The sequence below is a fragment of the Anomaloglossus baeobatrachus genome, chromosome 4, assembly GCF_048569485.1.
Source record: "Anomaloglossus baeobatrachus isolate aAnoBae1 chromosome 4, aAnoBae1.hap1, whole genome shotgun sequence".
Classification (NCBI taxonomy): Eukaryota; Metazoa; Chordata; class Amphibia; order Anura; family Aromobatidae; genus Anomaloglossus; species Anomaloglossus baeobatrachus.
The window spans coordinates 608,308,165-608,332,791 of NC_134356.1; the positions used below are offsets into that span (position 1 = coordinate 608,308,165).

The 24,627-nt window shown below is 47.8% G+C and overlaps 1 protein-coding gene across 1 annotated transcript in view; it reads right to left on the reverse strand.

Annotated features, from left to right (window-relative positions):
* The window catches only part of GPAT2 (glycerol-3-phosphate acyltransferase 2, mitochondrial), a 277,049-nt gene that overhangs the window by 189,734 nt on the left and 62,688 nt on the right, over window positions 1-24,627 (reverse strand). The window contains exons 6-7 of the mRNA XM_075346194.1: window positions 23,387-23,527; window positions 22,060-22,159 (exon numbers count right to left, since the gene is read on the reverse strand). Of these exons, the coding sequence (XP_075202309.1) occupies window positions 22,060-22,159; window positions 23,387-23,527 (241 nt within the window). The remainder of the gene's footprint in view (window positions 1-22,059; window positions 22,160-23,386; window positions 23,528-24,627) is intronic.

Below are 24,627 nucleotides of genomic sequence, written 5' to 3' on the forward strand. Positions count from 1 at the left end.
GAGCAGGCACCGGAATTAAAGTCTATGATGGTGGCAGGGGGAGGAAGTTTCACGCATGGACTTGGGGAAGGTCCGGCATGCAGGCGAGACACAAACAGCGATTTCACCAGAACAAAAAAGGGCTACACTGTGGGCAATTTAACAATGATGGGCCTTAGCCCTAGTGAGATGGAAGATGGACATCTCCTCCACTTAACTGCAACCGTACCCTGCACTCCTAGGCAGTCCCTATACAGGTTCCTACGCTGTCGCCAAGCAGGAGTACCTGAAGCCCTGTAAAGACCCTGTGGTAAACCCTGGCTAGTGAGTGAGGAAGGTAAGGATCCCTTGTTCCAACGCTGCACAAATACAACATGAAGGGGAAGACACGACAGACAGGGGAAACAACAAAAGGATAAGCCCAGCTTCACATCTGCTGTCAGACCCCAAGACTGCTGCCTACACCGCTACACTGCAGCAAAGGCTCAGCAGCTCCTTCTCCCTTCAGACCAAGCTTCAGACTGGAATCAGAATAACCGGCGCCCTCTACTGGGAGATGTGACCATGTATAGGGGAAGGGAGTGGTCACCAGCCGGAAACACCTGAGGTCAGGAGTCAGAAATGACATTAACCGTTTCAGCACTGAAGGAAAGGGAATACATTTAATGTAGGGAGTCTCAGATGGCAAAAAGAGTCTCTGGCTCAGATCCTGTCAATCAAGTAACAGTGCATTTCTGTAACTTTACTTGCAAATATTACTGTAGCATCCAATCTCAGAACTGAATGTATGCCTGGATTCAGCATCCTAATGGCAGTATAGCACTGGCTTTACTTTAGACATGAAAATCCCGGTGGTTGGCTCTCTTTAAGATTTTTATGGAGTCAAATGTCTTCCCTACTATTGATACCTTGAAATCTCAATATGTCCTTCCTAACTCTGCTTTCTTTCAGTATCTTCATCTCATGAATGCTTTTGTTGCACAGTTTGGGTTCACTACAAATTAAATTGGAATCCTTCAATTTAGAACATTTCACAGAGATCCTCTGATCTAGCGGCACTCCTAATGTGTGTATATAGTGCAATGTCTAGGTCTGCTGTGTCACCATTTGAGGGGCTCGGGCCACGTGGTGCCGTGACTGGAGGACAGTGACTGGGAGGAAGTGATGGACTCTGTTTGGTCATCAGTTGTAAGTGCACGAAGAACACCAATGTAGGGTAGATTCCGACATAAGATATATTACATCCCAGTGCAGCGGGATGGATGTCCTGGAGATCCAGTGCAGCCCTTGGGACCCTCCTGCTCCAAACCTTACCCATTTGTTACGGTTGCTGCGAGCACTGGAGACTATGTCCAGATTTCTTGCTACTGCACATGTGCGAGCGCTGGAGACTAAGTCCAGATTTCTTGCTACTGCACATGTGCGAGCGCTGGAGACTAAGTCCAGATTTCTTGCTACTGCACATGTGCGAGCGCCGGAGACTAAGTCCAATCTTGGAGCCATTGCACATGTGCGGGTGACATCATCGCTGACACGAGGTCACATGTCTCTGACACCTTCTATGCCGATTGGTCGCTGGTCATGTGCTTGTGACGTCTTGCTCGGTGATAGGCCAGCATGACGTCACTCCTGTCGTTCCGGCAGCGGATTGGCTCTGGTGTCCTCCATCTTGGATGAGGCACAGAGTCTATATAAGACCCTGACCCATGCCGCATGGTGCTCAGTCCTCTTGGTTCATGCATATGAGTAGACGCTCTGTGCGCGTTCCTCTAGGCATTCCTCTGTCTATGCTAGGTGAGCGCTACCGGCAGGGTAGCGTTCTTATACCTTACAGCTTCGGCTGCTGTCCGTATCCTTACCTCTTAGGGGAGCGGACATAGGCAGGTGCCTGAGGCACATGGTCTGGCTGGGCCTTGTGATTCTACTCGTAGGTGGACGTTGCCGCTAGGGTAACGTTCCTTATACTGCGTCTGGCAGTTGTTCGTATCCTCGCACACTAGGGGAGCGAACAGAGGTAGGAGCTTTGTGCGGCTTACGCTGCTGTTCGTCTCTTTTGCACCACTAGAAGAGCGGACCTAGGCAGGTGCCATATCTAGTGGTTCGTGTCCTCGCACACTAGTGGAGCGAACGCAGGTAGGAGCTTTGTGCGGCTTACGCTGCTGTTCGTCTCTTTTGCACCACTAGAAGAGCGGACCTAGGTAGGTGCCATTTCGCACACATTGCCTTTGTCTCTGTGATTATTAACAGAGATCATTCCACACACCCTCCAAGCAAGGGAGGAATTGCTTTACTTACTTATTATATCCTTCTGTGAGTTAACAGAGGTATTGCACTCTGCCATAGTCTGCAGCAAAGTCTTTGCACGGTGGACCCTGACTGTCTGATACTCCTTTCGGTTATTATCAGACAGCCCCCCGTAACACCATTCTGGTTGGTTGCCATCTTTAAAAAGGAACCTGTCAGGTCAAATATACACCCAGAACCACGAGCAGTGTCGGGTACATATTGCTAATCCCTGCCTGACCGTCCCTGTATACACTAGCATAGATAAAGAGATCTACCATATGCTAATGAGCGAGGGCACTAGTCCCCTGGGCGTTCGTTCCCTGGCTAGTCGCCCCCATTAGCATGTTAGTATACCCCTGTGGGCGTGCTATCATGCTAATGAATACGCAGCGTCACAGGATGATCTTACCTCTCCGCCGCCATTGCGTCCAACCCGGAGTTTGGGTCATGCGCACTATGCAGCCGTGTGTACGGGTCCTGGCTTCATACTGAAGTAGTGCGTCCAAACTCATGGGTCATGGGCACGGAGCCGAAATTCAGCATTGGGCAGCGATGAGGTGAGATCATCCTGTGACACTGCGCATTCATTAGCATGCCCTCAGGGGCGTACTAACACACAAATGGGGGTGACTGGCCAGGGAACTAGCACGCAGGGGGCTAGTGCCCTCACTCATTAGCATACGGTAAAAAGATCTTTAAAAATCCTTTTTCTAGAGATCTCTTTATCTATACTAGTGTATACAGGGACAGTTAGGCAGGGATTAGCAATATGCACCCAGAACTGCATATTGCACCTGACAGGTTCCCTTTAAACTCAATTTAACTTTATGAGAATTCTATCCCACAATTACATTTACTGGCCATCTTGGAGGAGGCAATACAGGGTTCGTCCAGTCTATTCTTTTTTCGGGTATTGCCATTTTGTGCTAGAAAAGTGGTAATAGTGGCCTGGAACTCAACTGATACATCGCCTAGATCTCAACAGATTAATTATGTGCAAATACAAATGACTTAACATGACTAGTAAATTAAAAATGGCAAATCTTCAAAAATTTGCTATGTGTGGATGGCTCAAAGGTAGAGTTATTTTTTTTTCTTAACTTATTAGTGGCAGTTAAGTGAGTGCTGTACTCCAATTACTCTGATATAATAATACAACGGCTGCACCAGTACCAACTCAGTAGTGATGATTATACATGTTGATGCAGATTAGAACCGTTTCTGATCCTCTTATCTTGTACTCCCACTTTGTGGGCCATGTTGTATTCAATTATGCCTTTCTCATGGTCAGACAACTTGTAAGTTGTTGCACACCTTTATTTTTGTTCTTGTTAAAACAAAAATAAAACCTATAAAATAAAAATAAAAAAGGATGATAATCAAGAATAAACCCTACAGTTGAAACTAGAAGTTTACATACACTATCTAAAAAGACACATCCGTATGGTTTTTTTTCACCATCTTCTCCCTATTGAGAATTACTGCTTTATTATGGTACTATTGTTATGTTTTGTTATGTTATGTATTTTTAGATATATCTTGTCTGTGTCGTGCCGCTTGTTATATACACCTGCAAAAGTAATTTCTAATCCCAGGTATATACTCTGTGTACGATGCCTCCGGTTGCATTATCCTCTTTGCATGTATGCCAGTCTCTCCTCCTGACGCATTATTTGCCTCTAACATCATGGTGTTTTTGTCTCTTATGTCCCATTACCCGTGTATCACATAGACAAACACTATGTAATTTTTATGCAACAAATAGCATTCTTCCCTCCCCTTCTACTTTTTAGTTTTTATATTGTATGAATAATCATTTCTTGGAATTTCTCCTATTTGTATCTCGTTTGTACTTAGATAACAAAAACCCTTGAGAAAGGCTGAATATAAGCTGAAACGTCAGTTACGGTTTTTTTTGTATTTCCTTTACGTATATTGAATTCCAATATTATAGTGGACTTTTTTATTTATTGCATCATCACTAAAGTGTGCCGGAGTTATCCTTTCTATTAAATTATATTTTACTTCCAAGCACCTCGTGCCAGTTGAGCAGACCTACGCTTCTAGGATGATATCAGAATAAATCTTGCCTGTTTTAGGTCAATTAGGAACCGAAATTATTTAGATTTGCCAAATGCCAGAATAATGTGAGTGAGAGAATGTTTTAAGGCATTTTTATTGCACTCTGCAAAGTCAAACGTTTCCATACATTTCATTAGTATTTGGTACCATTGCTCTTAAACTGTATGACTTGGGTGAAACGTTTTGGATCTCCTTCCACAAGCTTCTCACAATAGTTGGTAGGAATTTGGGCTCATTCATCCTGACAGAACTGGTGTAACTGTGCCATGTTTGTAGGTCGCCTTGCTGGCACTGGCCTTTTCAGCTTTGCACGTAAATTTTCAATAAGAATGAAATCAGGGTTGTGTGATGGCCACTCCAAAACATTGACTGTTATCCTGAAGATACTTTGTAACCAGTTGGGCAGCGTGCTTCTGGTCATTGTCCATTTGGAAGATCCATTTCTGCCCGAGCTTTAAGTTCCTGGTTGATGTCTTGAGATGTTGCTTCAGTATTTCCACATAATCTTCTTTCCTCATGATGCCATCTATTTCGTGAAGTGCACCAGTCCCTCCTGCAGCATAACAACCCCTCAACATGATGCTGACACCCCCGTGTTTCACAATTGGGATGGTGTTCTTAGGCTTCAAAGCTTTTACCATTTTCTTCCAAACATAATAATGGTCATTATGGTCAAACAGTTCAATTTTAGTTTCGTCAGACTACAGACCACGTCTCCAAAAATTAAGGTCTTTGTTCCTGTGTGCATTTGCAAACATTAATCTGGATTTTTAGGTTTCTTTTGGAGTAATGGCTTCTTCCTTGCAGAGTGGCCTTTCAGCCCATGTTGATACAGTACTCATTTCACTGAATAATAACACAATCTTAACAGCTTCCGCCAGCATCTTCACAAGGTCTTTTGCTTTTGCTCTTGGGTTGATCTGCACATGTCTGACCAAAGCACGTTCATCTCTGCTACACAGAACCTGTCTCCTTCCTGAGGGGTATGATGGCTAAATATTCCCATCTTGTTTGTACTTGCGTGTAATTGTTTGTACAAATTAACGAGGCACCTTCAAGTATTTGGAAATTGTACCCAAGAATGAACCAGATTTGTGCAAGTCCATAGTTCTCTTCCTGAAATCTTGGCTTTTGACTTTCCCATGATGCTACACAAAGAAGCAGTCTATTTCAGGTGTGTATTAAAATACATCAACAGGTGTGTCTCTAATTAACTCAGATGTTGCCAATAAACCAAAAGCTTCCAAAGACATGACCTCATCATATGGGCTGTCTCATTGTTTAAACCCATAGCGCTCTTAGTGTATGTAAACGTTTGACTTTGCGGAAAGTAATAAAAATGTCTTAAACCAGTCTCTCTCTCATTATACTGGCATTTAACAAATATACATAATTTCCGTTCTTAATGGACCTAAAACGGGAAAAGTTTATTTTTATTTCATGTCAGATAGTGAAAAAAACATGCAGATGTGTCTCTATAGATAGTGTATGTAAACTTCTGGTTTCAACTGTACATCTCCTTTTTGATGTCCTCTGGTGTGTGGGTTGTCGGAGGGAGACCAAAAAAACATGTTTTCCCAAAAACAAAAGTCATTTTACAGTTCATTTTAATAAAAATATCTTGAAATAATCATTTCCACATTCGGATGTGTTTAAAAAAAAAAAAAAAGTTCCTGTGCTGAGATAATCTTCTATATGTGTCCCTGCTGTGTACTGTGTAATGGCCGTGTCTGACCGCATTTTTTTTAAATACATCCAATTGTGGAAATTATTATTATTATTCAAAAATGTCTGTTGGGGGAGATGAGGTGTGAGGATTCTGAATTGAAAAGCCTAATATTTTGATCTCGCACTGGCTAAGCCACTGTCAGAGGAGTCTGTGGTTTACTGTGTCCTTTCCAGAAAAAACAAGAAGGCATTCATGTGTATGGGAAAGTCTGGACACACTGCAGTCACCCAACAGCTATCTAAGGTGTATGGACCCCTTAACAAAGTATACTCATCTCTATAAAAGAATACTTCCTAAGGCTCAGATCCCAGCAGGGTCTCCATGTCAGTTTTTTCATTCCTTGAGGAGAATAAAGGTCAGCTGGAAGGTTTGGTGACCCTATTGTTGGCAAGTTAGGGTAAGTGTACATGATCAGGACCCGCCGTGTCCTGACCTGTGGGACCGCAAGTCTTCTCCGCAGGAGACCACAGCGACTCGTGCCCACGATCATGTTTCGGGCTGCTGCAGTCTTTCTTCTGTTCGCCCTCGCTTGTGTCTCCACAGAAAAGAATTGACATGCTGCAGCTTATGAAGCCGCACCGCAGGTCAGTTTTCACTGCGGGAAAAACAAGCACAGTGGGCACAGGATTTATAGAAATCCCATCCACTCTGCTTGTACTGTACAAAGCAGTGTTTTGAACGCAGCAAAAACACGCTGCGTCCAAAACGCTGTGAACCCTGATCATGGGCACGCAGCCTTACAGGGGATTTGGTAGTGCACTGTGCCTTCTTTCCTTCCATCGGGCATCGTAGACAACAGTGGGGTCAGCTCTTACTGCACATCCCCTCAAATAGGGGGTCAGGGAGATCTGGTCTACTTTGTATTATCAGCCTAAAAGTTAAAACTAAAAAAAAAGGTGTTCCTGCTGAGCATATACATTAGGCCGGGGCCAACCGGGGACTGCTGCGATCCTCACATGACACTCGGCTCACGCTGGCAGCACAGCAGGAGCCGAGTTTAATTGCGACTGAGGTCCGATCATGCGATCGGACATCAGCTGCGTCACTGAGGAGGGGCGGGCCACCGCTGCGGAGGGAGGGCCGATGCTGAGGAGGGGAGAACTAGCGCTGCAGAGGAGAGGGAGGGATTTATCTCATCTCCTCCGTAGCCAGCTATTGCCATTCTCGTTCTGCACTCGCATTACACCGGTGTACCGCGAGTGCAGTGCGATGATTCTCTCACCCCATAGACTTGAATGGGTGCGAGAGAAACAAGGATCGCATTGCACTTGCAGCATGCTGCGACTGTTTGCTCGGTCCGATTAGGGCTGAGAAAATAATCGCTCATGGGTGCTGACACACAGGCTAATATTGGTCTGAGTGGAATGTGATGTTTTATCGCATTCCAATAGCTCCGATTTTCCTGCCGTGTGTCTAAGGCTATGTGCGCACTAGAAATGAGAAGTTTCTCAAGAAAATTTCTTGAGAAACTTCTGGGAGTGAAAGATTTCCGGACCTCCGGAAAAAATCCGCACCAAATCCGCATGCGGATTTGCCGCGGATTAGCCGTGGAATAGCCGCGGAATTGCCGCGATTTTCCCGCGGGTGGTTCCCTGCGGATTTTTGCAGGCTGTACTGCCGAAATCCGCAGGGTACCTGCGGAAATAATGGACATGTTCATTTTCTCAAGAAAGTTTCTCGAGAAATTCTTCTCAAGGAAATTTCTTGAGAAAAATCCGCACCAGTGCGCACAGCTATTTTTTTTTACCATAGGATTTGCTGGGAAATGTCTGCACAAAGATTGCAGACATTTCTCAAGAAATTTCCGCGGCAAATCAGCGGGTAAAAGGCACTAGTGCGCACATAGCCTTAGGCCTTAAGCTAAAACTTGTTTAGATCCATGACTGCAGGAGTGTATAACTGGTTGGAAGAGCTGACACTTTTTATCCCAGGTCCTCATCTATGTTTCCCAATTGCAAAGGCTAGAAAACCCAATAACCTTATGTAATCTCCTTCACATAGATTGATGATACCTGGGAAATCCAAATGCTCCAACAATCAAGTTAACATACAGCATCAAAGAGCTAAAAAAGATGACAAAGGGAAAGTCCCAAAAGAGGCCTTCTCCAGCAAAAGTGACAGATTTCTTTATCAGTGCTGGAAGAGATAAGATGGCTGCTTCCTCCTCCACTGTTTCAACACACTCATCCAGGAGGGGCTCCACGGCTGCTACAGACTTTGACACTGATAATGCTGACATTCCACTTACCGTGTTTCCCCGAAAGTAAGGCCCTGTCTTACATTAATTTTACCCCCAAAAGTCCCACCCTGCCTTACTTTCGGGGGAGGCCTTACATTGGAAAAAAAATGACAATCCTCCCCCCTGCAGCCTCCCCATTGTTTGAGATCCGGCATCCACCCCTTCCTCCCCCCTGCAGCCTCCCCATTGTTTGAGATCCGGCATCCACCCCTTCCTCCCCCCTGCAGCCTCCCCATTGTTTGAGATCCGGCATCCACCCCATCCTCCCCCCTGCAGCCTCCCCATACAGTGGTTCTGCCCCCCACTCTGCCACCACACACACTGACACATACGGTACCGGTACAGCCCCACACGGCACCCACACACATATCGTACCGGTACCGTACACACACACACACTGACACATACAGCCACATACGGCACCCATACACATACCGTACACACACACACACACAGTTTCGGAACTTACCGAAATCGGAGCGAGCCTGCAGGCGGTGACGTCGCGGCTGATTTCGGCCAATCAGCTGCGAGCCGGCTGACTGGCCAATCGCAGCTCGAGCTGAGGGCCAATCAGCTGCGAGCCGGCTGACTGGCCAATCGCAGCTCGAGCTGAGGGCCAATCAGCTGCGAGCCGGCTGACTGGCCAATCGCAGCTCGAGCTGAGGGCCAATCAGCTGCGAGCCGGCTGACTGGCCAATCGCAGCTCGAGCTGAGGGCCAATCAGCTGCGAGCCGGCTGACTGGCCAATCACAGCTCGAGCTGATGGCCAGCAGGGAGCCTTGCGGGGGCCATTCACCGGAGGCGGACCACGGGTGGCACGAGACTGGAGAAGGCCTGGATGGAGCGAGGGAACAGCGGCAGCGGTAAGTTCCTGTACTTTCCCCAGGGACCCCCACCCATATGCGGCCTTACATTACGCCGCGACCACCACCCATAGGCGGCCTTACATTCCCCGGCCCCCCCCCCGCTACCCTGCCTTACAATCGGGGGGTGCCCTACATTGGCGGACCCCCCCGAAACCCCCACCCTGCCTTACTTTCGGGGGGTCCTACTTTCGGGGAAACACGGTACCAAGCACACAATGCAGAAGCTTCTCAGTGCCCTCTGGGCCTCACTGCAAGAGGACTGGAAAGGCATGGTAGCTGAGCTGCGTGCAGATATTACAGCCATAGGAGCCCGCACCTCCCACATTGAAACAAAGATGGAGGAGCTCACAAGATCCCATAACAGCCTCATAGATTCCAATGCAGATCTGGAAGAGCAAGTACAGGGTCTGCAAACTAAAATCCTGGATCTGGAGGACCGATCTCGCCGAAACAATATAAGAATAAGAGGGATTCCAGAGGTTATACCAGACGGAGGATTCCAGAGCTTCTTGGTATCCTTGCTGCAGGAGGCCTTGCCAGATCTGGGCCCAAATGATTTCATAATAGACAGGATTCACAAAGTCCCAAAACCAAAATTTCTTAACGCTGAGGCCCCTCGGGATACCATAGCTCGCCTGCATTTCTACAAAACCAAGGAGGCCCTGCTACAAGCTCTGAGGAAGAAGCCATCCCTGCCTGAGAAATTCCGCCTTATATCCATTTTTCCTGATCTGTCGGCTGGAACTCTGGCAAAACTGAGAGAATTTGCTCCTTACACCAAGATCTTAAGAGATGAAGCTATCGCCTACAGATGGGGCTTCCCTGTCAAAATCCTGATCACCCGGGCAGGGAACACCCACGTGTGTCACTCGCCAAACCAGCTGGCTAGGCTCCTCTCTTCGTGGAACTTGATGAATCTCCCAGACAGATCTCCGAGAGCCGCAGGGCCATCCCGCAGGGAGAAAATTAATGAAGAGTGGTCCGTAGCGTGAGTTATCTAATATTCCGAGTCGTGGTTGTGACTTAGTTATTTTTCTTGAAGGCCCTCTGGATATGGTTCATCCAGGTCCTTCTGGCCCCCAGGGCGGCAATCTCCTATCATGCCGCTGGTCCTTTTTTGGATTTTTTTTTCCTTTTGGACAAATGTTGGTTATGTTCTACCTAACCTTCCTTTCCCTCCTTGCAGTCTTAGCCAAGAGACTCTAATTCTAGCATAATGGTGTTAAACTGTATGTCTATAAATGTAAAAGGTCTAAATTCGCCAGCTAAAAGGTCTATGTTCTGGCGGGAAGTGTCAAGATCAAAATGTGATGTGATTTGCGGACAGGAATCACATCTTCTCCAAAATGACACGTATCGGCTGAATAATCCTAAATTCCCATTTATTATGCATGCATGTGGTCAAAAAAAAAAGGCGGGTGTATTTATTTGTGTAAAAAAGAAGGGAATTTTGTTTACTTACCGTAAATTCCTTTTCTTCTAGCTCCAATTGGTAGACCCAGACAATTGGGTGTATAGGCTATGCCTCCGGAGGCCACACAAAGTATTACACTAAAAGTGTAAAGCCCCTCCCCTTCTGCCTATACACCCCCCGTGCTCTCACGGGCTCCTCAGTTTTGGTGCAAAAGCAAGAAGGAGGAAAAAATTATAAACTGGTTTAAAGTAAATTCAATCCGAAGGAATATCGGAGAACTGAAACCATTCAACATGAACAACATGTGTACACACAAAAAAACAGGGGCGGGTGCTGGGTCTCCCAATTGGAGCTAGAAGAAAAGGAATTTACGGTAAGTAAACAAAATTCCCTTCTTCTTTGTCGCTCCATTGGGAGACCCAGACAATTGGGACGTCCAAAAGCAGTCCCTGGGTGGGTAAATAATACCTCATAATAGAGCCGTAACGGCTCCGTCCTACAGGTGGGCAACCGCCGCCTGAAGGACTCGCCTACCTAGGCTGGCATCTGCCGAAGCATAGGTATGCACCTGATAGTGTTTCGTGAAAGTGTGCAGGCTCGACCAGGTAGCTGCCTGACACACCTGCTGAGCCGTAGCCTGGTGCCGCAAGGCCCAGGACGCTCCCACGGCCCTGGTAGAATGGGCCTTCAGCCCTGAGGGAACCGGAAGCCCCGAGGAACGATAAGCTTCGAGAATTGGTTCCTTGATCCACCGAGCCAGGGTTGATTTGGAAGCTTGTGTCCCTTTACGCTGGCCAGCAACAAGGACAAAGAGTGCATCCGAGCGGCGCAGGGGCGCCGTACGAGAAATGTAGAATCTGAGTGCTCTCACCAGATCTAACAAGTGCAAATCCTTTTCACATTGGTGAACTGGATGAGGACAAAAAGACGGTAAGGAGATATCCTGATTGAGATGAAAGGGGGATACCACCTTAGGGAGAAATTCCGGAACCGGACGCAGAACCACCTTGTCCTGGTGAAACACCAGGAAAGGGGCTTTGCATGACAACGCTGCTAGCTCCGACACTCTCCGTAGTGAAGTGACTGCTACTAGGAAAACCACTTTCTGCGAAAGGCGTGAGAGAGAGATATCCCTCATTGGCTCGAACGGTGGTTTCTGAAGAACCATCAGCACCCTGTTCAGATCCCAGGGTTCTAACGGACGCTTGTAAGGAGGGACGATGTGACAAACCCCCTGCAGGAACGTGCGTACCTGTGGAAGTCTGGCTAGGTGCTTCTGAAAAAACACAGAGAGCGCAGAGACTTGTCCCTTAAGGGAGCCGAGCGACAAACCCTTTTCCAATCCGGATTGAAGGAAGGACAGAAAAGTGGGCAAGGCAAATGGCCAGGTGGAAAAACCCTGAGCAGAGCACCATGACAGGAATATTTTCCACGTCCTGTGGTAGATCTTGGCGGACGTTGGTTTCCTAGCCTGTCTCATAGTGGCAATGACCTCTTGAGATAATCCTGAAGACGCTAAGACCCAGGACTCAATGGCCACACAGTCAGGTTGAGGGCCGCAGAATTCAGATGGAAAAACGGCCCTTGAGACAGCAAGTCTGGTCGGTCTGGTAGTGCCCACGGTTGGCCCACCGTGAGATGCCACAGATCCGGGTACCACGACCTCCTCGGCCAGTCTGGAGCGACGAGGATGGCGCGGCGGCAGTCGGCCCTGATCTTGCGTAACACTCTGGGCAACAGTGCCAGAGGAGGAAACACATAAGGGAGTTGAAACTGCGACCAATCCTGAACTAAGGCGTCTGCCGCCAGAGCTCTGTGATCGTGAGATCGTGCCATGAATGCCGTGACCTTGTTGTTGTGCCGGGACGCCATTAGGTCGACGTCCGGCATCCCCCAGCGGCAACAGATCTCCTGAAACACGTCCGGGTGAAGGGACCATTCCCCTGCGTCCATGCCCTGGCGACTGAGAAAGATTGCTTCCCAGTTTTCTACGCCCGGGATGTGAACTGCGGAGATGGTGGAGGCCGTGGCTTCCACCCACATCAAAATCCGCCGGACTTCCTGGAAGGCTTGCCGACTGCGTGTTCCGCCTTGGTGGTTGATGTAAGCCACCGCTGTGTTGTCTGACTGAATTCGGATCTGCTTGCCTTCCAGCCACTGCTGGAACGCTTTTAGGGCAAGATACACTGCCCTGATCTCCAGAACATTGATCTGAAGGGAGAACTCTTGCTGAGTCCACGTACCTTGAGCCCTGTGGTGGAGAAAGACTGCTCCCCACCCTGACAGACTCGCGTCCGTCGTGACCACCGCCCAGGATGGGGGTAGGAAGGATTTCCCCTTCGATAATGAAGTGGGAAGAAGCCACCACCGAAGGGAAGCTTTGGTTGCCTGAGAGAGGGAGACGTTCCTGTCGAGGGACGTCGACTTCCTGTCCCATTTGCGTAGGATGTCCCATTGAAGAGGACGCAGGTGAAACTGCGCGAAAGGGACTGCCTCCATTGCTGCCACCATCTTCCCCAGGAAGTGCATGAGGCGCCTCAAGGGGTGTGACTGACCTTGAAGGAGAGATTGTAACCCTGTCTGCAGTGACCGCTGTTTGTTCAGCGGGAGCATCACCATCGCTGAGAGGGTATGAAACTCCATGCCAAGATATGTCAGCGATTGGGCCGGTGTCAGATTTGACTTTGGAAAATTGATGACCCACCCGAAACTCTGGAGAGTCTCCAGAGTAGCGTTGAGACTGTGTTGGCATGCCTCTTGAGAGGGTGCCTTGACCAGCAGATCGTCTAAGTAAGGGATCACCGAGTGACCCTGAGAGTGGAGGACCGCAACTACTGTAGCCATGACCTTGGTGAAAACCCGTGGGGCTGTCGCCAGGCTGAACGGCAGTGCCGCGAACTGAAGGTGTTCGTCTCCTATGGCGAAGCGCAGGAAGCGCTGATGCTCTGGAGCAATCGGTACGTGGAGATAAGCATCTTTGATATCGATCGATGCAAGGAAATCTCCTTGGGACATTGAGGCGATGACGGAGCGGAGAGATTCCATCCGGAACCGCCTGGTCTTTACGTGTTTGTTGAGCAGTTTTAGGTCCAGGACAGGACGGAAAGACCCGTCCTTCTTTGGAACCACAAACAGGTTGGAGTAAAAACCGTGACCCTGTTGCTGAAGAGGAACCGGGACCACCACTCCTTCTGCCTTCAGAGTGCCCACCGCCTGCAGAAGAGCATCGGCTCGCTTGGGAGGCGGAGATGTTCTGAAGAATCGAGTCGGAGGACGAGAGCTGAACTCTATCCTGTAACCGTAAGACAGAATGTCTCTCACCCAACGGTCTTTTACCTGTGGCAGCCAGGTGTCGCAAAAGCGGGAGAGCCTGCCACCGACCGAGGATGCGGTGTGAGGAGGTCGTAAGTCATGAGGAAGCCGCCTTGGTAGCGGCACCTCCGGCGGTCTTTTTAGGGCGTGACTTAGACCGCCATGAATCGGAGTTCCTCTGATCCTTCTGAGGCCTTTTGGACGAGGAGAATTGGGACCAGCCTGCACCCCGAAAGGACCGAAACCTCGACTGTCCCCTCCTCTGTTGGGGTATGTTTGTTCTGGCCTGGGGTAAGGATGTTTCCTTTCCCTTGGATTGTTTGATGATTTCATCCAATCTCTCACCAAACAAACGGTCGCCAGAAAATGGCAAACTGGTTAAGCACTTTTTGGAAGCCGAATCTGCCTTCCATTCCCGTAGCCACAAGGCCCTGCGTATTGCCACCGAATTGGCGGATGCTACCGCCGTACGGCTCGCAGAGTCCCGGACAGCATTAATAGCGTAGGACGCAAATGCCGACGTTTGAGAGGTTATGGACGCCACTTGCGGCGCAGACGTACGTGTGAGTGCGTCAATTTGCGCTTGACCCGCTGAGATAGCTTGGAGTGCCCATACGGCTGCGAATGCTGGAGCAAAAGACGCGCCGATAGCTTCATAGATGGATTTCAACCAGAGCTCCATCTGTCTGTCAGTGGCATCCTTGAGTGAAGCCCCATCTTCAACTGCAACTATGGATCTAGCCGCCAGTCTGGAGATTGGAGGATCCACCTTGGGACACTGAGTCCAGCAATGATTCCACAGTGCCCATGGTCTGAGATACCGGTCTGGACTGCAAGGCTTCTAGTATCTTAGCCATAGTCTCAGAAAGTCTATCAGTAAAAACTGCAAACTCCGTCCCTGTCACCTGGACAGTGTTAGCAGGTGGTTCCCCCTGGGCCACCCTTAGCAGAGGCTCCGGCTGAGCAAGTGCCACAGGGGCCGAGCATTGCACACAATGAGGGTCAGTGGAACCTGCCGGTAGTATAGCCGTACATGCGGCGCAGGCAGCATAGTAAGCCTGTGCTTTGGCACCCTTGCTTTTTGCGGATGACATGCTGTTGTCTCCTCTGAGCAATCCAGGAGGGTATATAGCCAAAAATCAACCATGCACCATACAGTGTAAAGTATAGCCTATAATCATATAATCTATAAGTACACTTCTGCACTAGTGGGGCCAGCACCTCAGGTGCTGCTTACCGCCCGCTTAAAGCGGTTGTGTGGTCACCAGAATCCCAGCCTGGGTCTCCCAGAGCTTGTCTCCCCTCTCCAGCGTCAGAAGAGCTGACAGGAATGGCTGCCGGCGTCCTGAGGAGAGGAGGGGGCCGTGGGCGTGCCCTAGAAAGTGCGGGAATCTGGTGCCCCACTGTGCACAGTGAGGGGGGTGGAGTATGCAAAGCATGTTCCAGCCCTCAGTGCTGACGTCCTGTACAGCGTCCCGCCCTTCCCCTGACTGGCAGGCCTGGGGGCGGGAAAAGAGTGAGACTAGGCCGCAAAAGCCGGGGACTAAAGTTATAAGCGCGGCCGGCGTATAAGCGCGGTCGGCGCGGTAGTCCCCGGCGTACTAACATTCCCAGCCGCGCTGCAATGTGAAATGGCAGCGCGCGGTCAGCGCGGTAGTCCCCAGTAAACTAACACACCCAGCCACGCTGCAGTGTGTGATGGCACAAGCGCGGTCAGCGCTGCGGTCCCCGGTGCACTAACACACCCAGCAATGCTGGAGTGTTTCTGTGCGCGGTCCCCACGGGGACACAGAGTACCTCAAAGTAGCAGGGCCTTGTCCCTGACGATACTCGGCTCCTTGTCCAGCAGAGTCCCCAGGAACTGTGGATGGAGCACAGTCTCAGTGCCTGGAGACCGATAGGATCCCACTTCACCCAGAGCCCTAAAGGGGATGGGGAAGGAAAACAGCATGTGGGCTCCAGCCTCCGTACCCGCAATGGATACCTCAACCTTAACAACACCGCCGACAAGAGTGGGGTGAGAAGGGAGCATGCTGGGGGCCCTGTTATGGGCCCTCTTTTCTTCCATCCGACATAGTCAGCAGCTGCTGCTGACTAAGCTGTGGAGCTATGCGTGGATGTCAGCCTCCTTCGCACAAAGCATGAAAACTGAGGAGCCCGTGAGAGCACGGGGGGGTGTATAGGCAGAAGGGGAGGGGCTTTACACTTTTAGTGTAATACTTTGTGTGGCCTCCGGAGGCATAGCCTATACACCCAATTGTCTGGGTCTCCCAATGGAGCGACAAAGAAATACGGTCTCTTTCACTTTGCTAGCCCAGCACTCAGATCCTGACGGCAGATATGCTATTCTAAATTGCTCCATAAATGGGTCCAGGTATACTATTGCATCTGTATATGCCCCCAATACAGGCCAGATCTGTTTCTTGCGCAAATTCCTAATTAAACTCTCAGCAGTCACGGGAGGTAAGCAAATCATTTGCGGAGACTACAATATGTTAATGTCAAGCTCCTTGGACAGTTCAAATGCTGCTGTACAGAGGAAAGAGATGAGAGTAGTGGTCTCAGAATGGCACCTTCATGATATATGGAGATACCATCATGCAAATGAAAGAGACTACACATACTACTCACCTCGGTTCCTCTCCTACAGCCAATTGGACTGTTCAGATTCTAAAATTGGAATAATATCATGGTCGGATCATGCCCCCATTTATTTGACTATTCGAGAGCAAGATCGCTCGCCTATATTTGACCGGTGGCGAATGAATGATTCCCTTCTAGCTTCCAAACAAGTAGCTGAGGAACTAAGATCTGACCTCAACGAATTTTTCAAATTTAATGATAATAATGAAGTAAAAGAGGAGTCATTGTGGTCCTCTCACAAAGCTTATATTAGGGGGTCATTCATAAAAATCGCCACTAGGGAGAAAAAAAGACGTCAGGCAGCTTCCAAAGCTATCCTAAACCAAATCAATTTCCTTGACTCTCTTAATAAATCCTCCCCAAGTCCCTCTGTTTCGAACGATCTCAGAAAACTACTACTACTAAGACTACAGCTCCACCAATTGCTCTTGGTGGACTATGAGAAAAATTTGAGAGCTTTAAGTTAAAATTTTATGCCATGGGTGACAGGGCAGGAGCCTTATTAGCCAGGAGAGTCAAAAAAAGAGAAGTATAAAACAAAATAGAGTTCCTTATATCAGGCCCTCATTCAAAAATTCGCAACCCAACAGAAATCGCCAATGCATTTGCTGACTTTTACCAATCACTATACAACCTTAAAGATGACCCCACCGCCCCAAAGCCCTCCCAAGACACAATTAGTTCCTTTTTAAATAGCATTAACCTCCCCCGGTTATCCACAGATCAGCTAAAATTGCTCAATGTGCCCTTCTCTATACAAGAAGTTCGCCAGGAAATTAATTCGGCAAAAAGAAACTCAGCTCCTGGCCCAGACGGGCTCACTAACACATATTATAAACAATTCACTAACATTCTGTCCCCATTTATCCTGAGAATCTTCTCCTCTTGGCAAGAATCAGCAGCTATCTCACCAAGTAATCTTGAAGCCATAATAACTACCTTACCTAAACCGGGAAAACCCCCAGTAACCCCCGGAAACTTTAGGCCCATATCCCTTTTGAATTGCGATGTAAAATTGTATGCAAAAATTATTTCGGCCAGGATTCATAAAATTCTCCCGAAACTAATTGCTCCAGATCAGGTGGGGTTTGTGGCGGGCAGACAGGCGAAGGATGGAACGCGAAGGATGTTGGACCTGATCGCGCTAGTTGAGAAAAGGAAAACCCCCAGTGTGCTCCTGTCCTTAGATGCAGAAAAAGCATTCGACAGAGTGCACTGGGGTTACCTGAAATCGGTACTAGATAAGTTTGGATTTGAAGGCCCTATTTTATCTGCTATAATGGCGCTTTATTCTAGTCCCAATGCTAAGGTATTGGCGTCCGGGTTTATGTCTCGGAGCTTTGAAATCACTAATGGGACACGTCAAGGATGCCCCCTCTCCCCTATCATTTATGCTCTCACCATTGAACCCTTGGCCCAGGCCATTCGTGAGTGTCCGCAGATTTCGGGAGTGAAAGCGGGCAAGATGGATCATGTGATCAGCTTATATGCAGATGATGTCATCCTATCGTGTACCAATGTGGTGGTGTCCCTGAAGCATATAATGGAGATTTTGACCTCTTTCTCACAAATCTCGTACTACAAACTAAGCGTTAATAAATCCCTCATTTTTCCGCTTTTCCTGCCTCCCGCTACCAAAACCACCTTATCTCAGTTATAACCCTTTAAGTGGGAAGAGGATGGCATCCCTTACCTGGGTATTATACTGGCCCCACTTAAAACCATAATTCAAAAAAATATGATAGCTCTACATAATTCACTAGAAAATGAACTTGCCCGCCTCACTCTGCTTCCCCTGTCCTGGATGGCAAGAATGCAGACTTTCAAAATGATATGTCTCCCAAAAATCATCTACCTCCTGAGATGCCTCCCCTTGGCAATCCCACAAAGCTATCTATCTAAAATCCATTCACTAATGGGAAAATTTATTTGGGCTGGGAAAAAAACAAGAATAGCCCTGCGCTGTATGCATGCACCGTTGAATGGCGGAGGCATGGGTATCCCAAACATTCTAACATATCATAGAGCTGCCATTTTGGAGGCGGCCCGTGACTGGTGGAAAAACGAACTAGACCAGAGATGGTTGCAGATCGAACATTCCTCAATCAATTGTCACACCCCTAAACAGTTCATTGAATCATTAATTCTAGCCCCCTCTTCCCATGGCGATCTTCTTCCCACAACAGCAACACTGAAGAAAAATTGGAGCGAGTGGAGTGGAACAGTGTCACAAGCTTTAAGACCAAATATCCCCCTGAGAGCGCTTGAATCTTTCATCCCAAATTTAAACCTTACCTCATGGGTAAAAAAAGAGCCTGTGGTGTTAGCGGACCTATATAAAGATGGAGTTCTACTTCCTTACTCAGAGATGTGTGAGAAATTCAATCTTCCTCGGCACAGCTTGTTCCAATTTTTTCAGTTGCGCCACTTTCTCATAAACGCTCCAACCTTCTCCAACCCTCTAGTAGCTGACCCCATCTCAATAAAAAACTTCTTTCAAAATAGTAAAATTAAGGGCCTCTCATTCGTGTATAAATTACTAAATGGCCTGCTAGATGATAAACAACTCCCCTACATGCTTAAATGGGAGAAGGATCTTTCCTCCCCACTCCAAACTCAGGCCTGGCACTCTGCCTCAAAGTGGATCCAAAGATTTTCCTCATGCCTTAACCATATTGAACAACTAAAAAAAATCCACCTGAGATGGTATAATTTCCCCACCAAATTAGCAACCTTTTCTCCAAATATGTCCCCACTGTGCTGGAGGGGCTGCAACCACAGAGGTACTTTAAGTCATATGTGGTGGTTCTGCCCGAGGACCTTTGAATTTTGGAATTTAGTTTTTGAAATGATCCGGGAGGTCACTGGTCTCCAGATCCCCCCTTCCCCAGCCCTCGCCGTTCTACATATGGGTATAGACACAATTCCTGACCCCTTTAAAACCATTATCTCCCATTTCCTTATGGCAGGTAGGCATTGTATAGCTTACAGGTGGAAGTCCCCGCTGTAACCAACTAGGACAGAGCTAACAGACAGGCTGAATCTACAGTGGGCATATGAAACGAGTTTAGCTTCTAGTCTGAAAAAGAAAGAGGCAGTGCTGGAACAATAGGCCCCCTGGGCGACTTCTCCATATGCCGCGGCTCTCCCGCAACCTTCTAATCCCCCACAGTCACCAGGCTCCTCTGAACCCTGAAGTAACTTAGGGGTGCTTCACACACAGCGAGATCGCTGCTGAGTCACGGTTTTTGTGACGCAGCAGTGACCTCATTAGCGATCTCGCTGTGTGTGACACTGAGCAGCGATCTGGCCCCTGCTGTGAGATCGCTGCTCGTTACACACAGTGCTGGTTCGTTTTTTTATTGTTGATCTCCCGCTGATAAGCACACATCGCTGTGTGTGACAGCGAGAGAGCAACAATCCTGAATGTGCAGGGAGCAGGAGCCAGCGTCTGACAGCCTGCGGTAAGCTGTAACTAAGGTAAACAGCGGGTAACCAAGGTGGTTACCCGATATTTACCTTCGTTACCAGCCTCCGCCGCTCTCACGCTGCCAGCGCCGGCTCCTGCTCTCTGCACATGTGGCTGCAGTACACATCGGGTTAATTAACCCGATGTGTACTGTAGCTAGGAGAACAGGGAGCCAGCGCTAAGCAGTGTGCGCGGCTCCCTGCTCTCTGCACATGTAGCTGCAGGACACATCGGGTAATTAACCCGATGGGTACTGTAGCTAGGAGAGCAGGGAGCCAGTGCTCAGTGTGCGCGGCTCCCTGCTCATGTTGCAGCACAGCGACGCGCATGGTTATGATCGCTGCTTCGGCTGCTGTGTTTGACAGCTAAGCAGCGATCATAAGAGCGACTTACAAGGTCACTGTTACGTCACAGAAAATGGTGACGTAACAGCGACGTCGTTGTCGCTGTCGCTTAGTGTGAACCCAGCCTTAGAGATGGCCCCTTGAGACAGATAACCCCAGGGAAAATGCTAGACTCACTAAGGTAATTTACCTATATGGCTGCTCACCCCATCCCCCTATGTTTTTCCTTAGTTATTCCCAGTTTGTACTATAGGGGTATTTAATGTCCCACAATGATATGTTGATATAACCTATATGTACTCTGTTTTTGTATTGTTACCTGTATGTGGTTTGACATTGTCAAATTTCTTTGTTATATGCTGGAAATTTAATAAAACCTTTATGATTAAAAAAAAAAAAAAAAAAAGGCTTAAAAAGGAAAAAAAAACAAAACCTGTCCAGGTGCCTAGGAATAAAGACGGCTATACACAATACATAGCTGTTAACAGCCATGTCTCCCGACCTCGCCACACACCGGAGCGCTCAGCTCGGCCACAAGTCGCAGAGTCCACAAACTCAGATGGGCTGTAAAGGGGAGGCTAGAGGGAAGCCACTCACCAAGTAGGACCCCCAGAACCCTGAAACCCTTTAACCCCTATACAGGGATTTGGAATTACACCGGGAACTGGAGATAACTACCTGTTGAAGGCTGCAGTCCGATGAGAGTAGTAGTCAGGCAGGGTCAAACCAGGAATTGCGGAACAGGGACAGAATCGGCAGGCAGTGACGTAGTCAGTAAACGTAGCAGAGGTTAAATCCGGATCGGGCAGTGAGGTACAAAAACAGTAGGCAGAAGAGTAGTCAAAACACGCAGAAGTCAACACACAGGAATCACCAAACAGAATAGGACGTAACAGGAGCCAGGATAATCAGAACTATATCTGGCAGTAATCATGTGACAGGAGGGGAAATAAGAAGGGTGTGGTGTCTTCCCATTGGCTGTAGCTGAACGCTGGCAACTTCAGCTGGAAGACACATGCCACCCACAGTTAGCCAGCGGTACTGCAGATCCCAAGCCAACCCAGCCCAGTGGATGATCGGAGCCTGCGCCCACTGGTGCCGCTGGCATCGACGTCTCTCCCATCACCAGCACCATCCACGGCAGGAACACGGCGTCGCCTGGCGATCGGAGCAGAAGTCGCTGGAGCAGACTCCGGCGGTGACGTAACAGATCTCTGTAACAGAGCCACTATCAGACTCCTCCGTCTTTGGCTTATCTCCAAGAAGAACATTAGTTTTAGCAGTTGAAAATCTAACAGCAGGACCTTCCCCTACATCATCCGTCAGGGGTTAGGGCTGAATGCCCTAATACAAATCAGTGGGCACGGCAGACGTTTTTCTAATGGGTATTGTGGCTTTTAGACATGGAGGAGTGGTAGCTTCACTTGACATTGTTCCTTTCCCCTTTGGGATGGCTGTATGCCTAATTTGGAGGATTTTTGGGCACAAATTAAAACGAGTTAAAGAAAACCTATTGCATTCCCCAGCCTCCTACAGTATCGAGAATCTATATTAGTATAAAATAACAGTATTACCATCCATTATAATGAAGTTATATGAGAGTTCAACCACAATAGTTCTTCTTTACCAGGTTATTCTCTAATTCTGCTGCAAAACTATTAACTGAACATATAAAACCTAGTATAGGGCGTCTCACCGCAGCAGATACTTCTTGAAGCGTGGCCAATTGTCCACATTGGAGCTGAAGATTCAAGTACAAGCGATTAAGTAATTTGACGAGTATCCAACGTGTTATTCTGGGAGAAATGGAAGAAAAATAATGAAGATATACTACAGTGGACAGCAATTTCCATATTATTTTTTTTATTAGTAATGCTGAGAGAATATTTCCACCAAACTAAGTGAAAATTATCTCTTCAGTGAGAAAGTAGACAATCTCTAGTGCCATCTATTGGCGGTAGCAATCCTAAAAGTCAAAAGTGACCCTTTAACGAGCCTTGTCATTTGACTTAGGATTTATGCCAGTTCAGAACCTTAATTTGCAGACACGGTGTTTCGATATGGTTGTCCCTCATCAGTGCAAAGTATGAGATCTGACCTGGCTGTATGAGAGGCTAAGACGGGGTCTAAAGGGAAAGCTATTCACATTAATCCAGCATGCCAGTGGTGAGGAGACTTTAAGACGCAATGTTCCTCTGGGAAATATGCAAATTGTCTCTTCAGTGAGACTGCTACGTCCAATAGGTTGCACTAAAGTACGTCTACTTCCTCACTGAAGAGATCATTTGCATATTTACCAGAGGAGCATTGCAGCTTAAAGTCTCTTCACCACTGGCATGCTGGAATGGTGTGTCAGTCTCCGCAAGGAGAATAGCCTTCCCTTAAGCACCAAACTAAGTGAAATGCAATGCCAAACTGTCACACAATAAAATTATTACTGCCGTTTTGTTATTTTATTGCAGTGATGGATGGTTGATATCATCAGTAACAGAGAAACAAGAAGTCCTAGAGTCGGTGAGCAGGTGCCAGGAGAAAGCACCACATTCTGTACCGGCGGACTACAAGAACCAGGAGCCCAGCGAGGGAACGGAAGGTAAGGTGAGCAGAATAGGTGTGCGTCTGTGCGTGTTTGTTCATACTACAAAAGCGGGTCAGAGCGCGGTGAAAGTACGGAACCGGAAGGGTGTTCGGTGAGTATTTTGCTCGTATGGCAAGGCTTGCTGATAAACTGAGTTACAAATTTACAGCAAGCTTTGCTCGTATAGCGACATACTCGCACACCAAGTTACGAGTAAACCGAGGTTCCACTGTACAATGGAACTGAAAAAGGCATCATCCCATATATATCAAACCCCCAAACCCCACGAGCAGATAAATAAGTTTTAGTCAGGGCTGTAGAGGCAGTTGGGCTGAAATTGAAATGTGTTTGTAGAGGTTCGGACATGGCTGGATCACAACTGCTTGTCTGGCGTTTTATATTAAAATGTATTACAAAATATATTTATTAATAAGTTCTCCACTACCTTATGAGACTCGACGAGAGAGACTTCTGAATGTGCCCCACAATCCTTAGCACCTCCTTGTGGCCGTCAATACTTGGCGCACTTGCTGACTCGGTAGGTTGATTGCTGCTTTCTTTTTCCTTTTTTAGGGCAGATTGGATCCTATGATGCGAGCGACATATGGAGAATTGCAGATGTACGCACTGGCTTATTCGGATAACATTTACATAAACATAAAGCTCTCACTTCATTGTCAACACCTATTTTTGGAGCTCCTGGCCTACCCAACACACATATCCATAAAGCTCCATTTACTCACTGGAAGCCAACAGACTGTCCTTATGGCTCGCATTAGGCCAATAATCATCAGTACACCATTTTTAAAATGTACATAATAAATATCCCAAATATATACCACAAGGTATATTGGATTCTTATATAACTGAATGCTCTACACCGTGGGAAATGACGCAACCTTACAACGAAGGCTTTAAAGGGAATCTGTCAGCAGATTTTTGTATGTCATCTGAGAGTAGCATATTGTAGGCAAAAAGACTGAATCCAACTTTGTTTACTGGTGCAGTGGTTCTGACACAATCAGAGTTTTTAGATTTAGGATGTAGCAGAGCTGAGAAAAAAAGAGAATTTTGTTACTTACCGTAAATTCTTTTACTTATAGTTCCGACATGGGAGACCCAGACATTGGGTGTATAGCTTCTGCCTCCGGAGGACACACAAAGTACTACACTAAAAAGTGTAGCTCCTCCGTCTGAGCCTATACACCCCCTGGAGAACGAGATCTAGCCAGTTTAGTCCAAAAGCTGAAGGAGAATAGCCACCCACAAGTAAAAACAGAGCAAGAACCGGAACAACCGGAGACTCTGTCCACGACAACAGCCGGTGATAACACGCGGAACAAGAAACTGCCAACAGGCAACAGGGAGGGTGCTGGGTCTCCCAATACGGAACTATAAGAAAAAGAATTTACGGTAAGTAAACAAAATTCTCTTTTTCTTTATCGTTCCTATGGGAGACCCAGACATTGGGACGTCTCAAAGCAGTCCATGGGTGGGAATAAACAGAAAAACTGAGAAGTAGGCAGAGCCTAACTTCACAAATGGGCGACAGCCGCCTGAAGGATGCGTCTGCCCAAGCTCGCATCTGCCGAAGCATGAGCATGCACTTGGTAGTGCTTTGAAAAGGTGTGCAGGCTAGTCCAAGTGGCAGCCTGACAGACTTGCTGAGCCGTAGCCTGGTGCCTG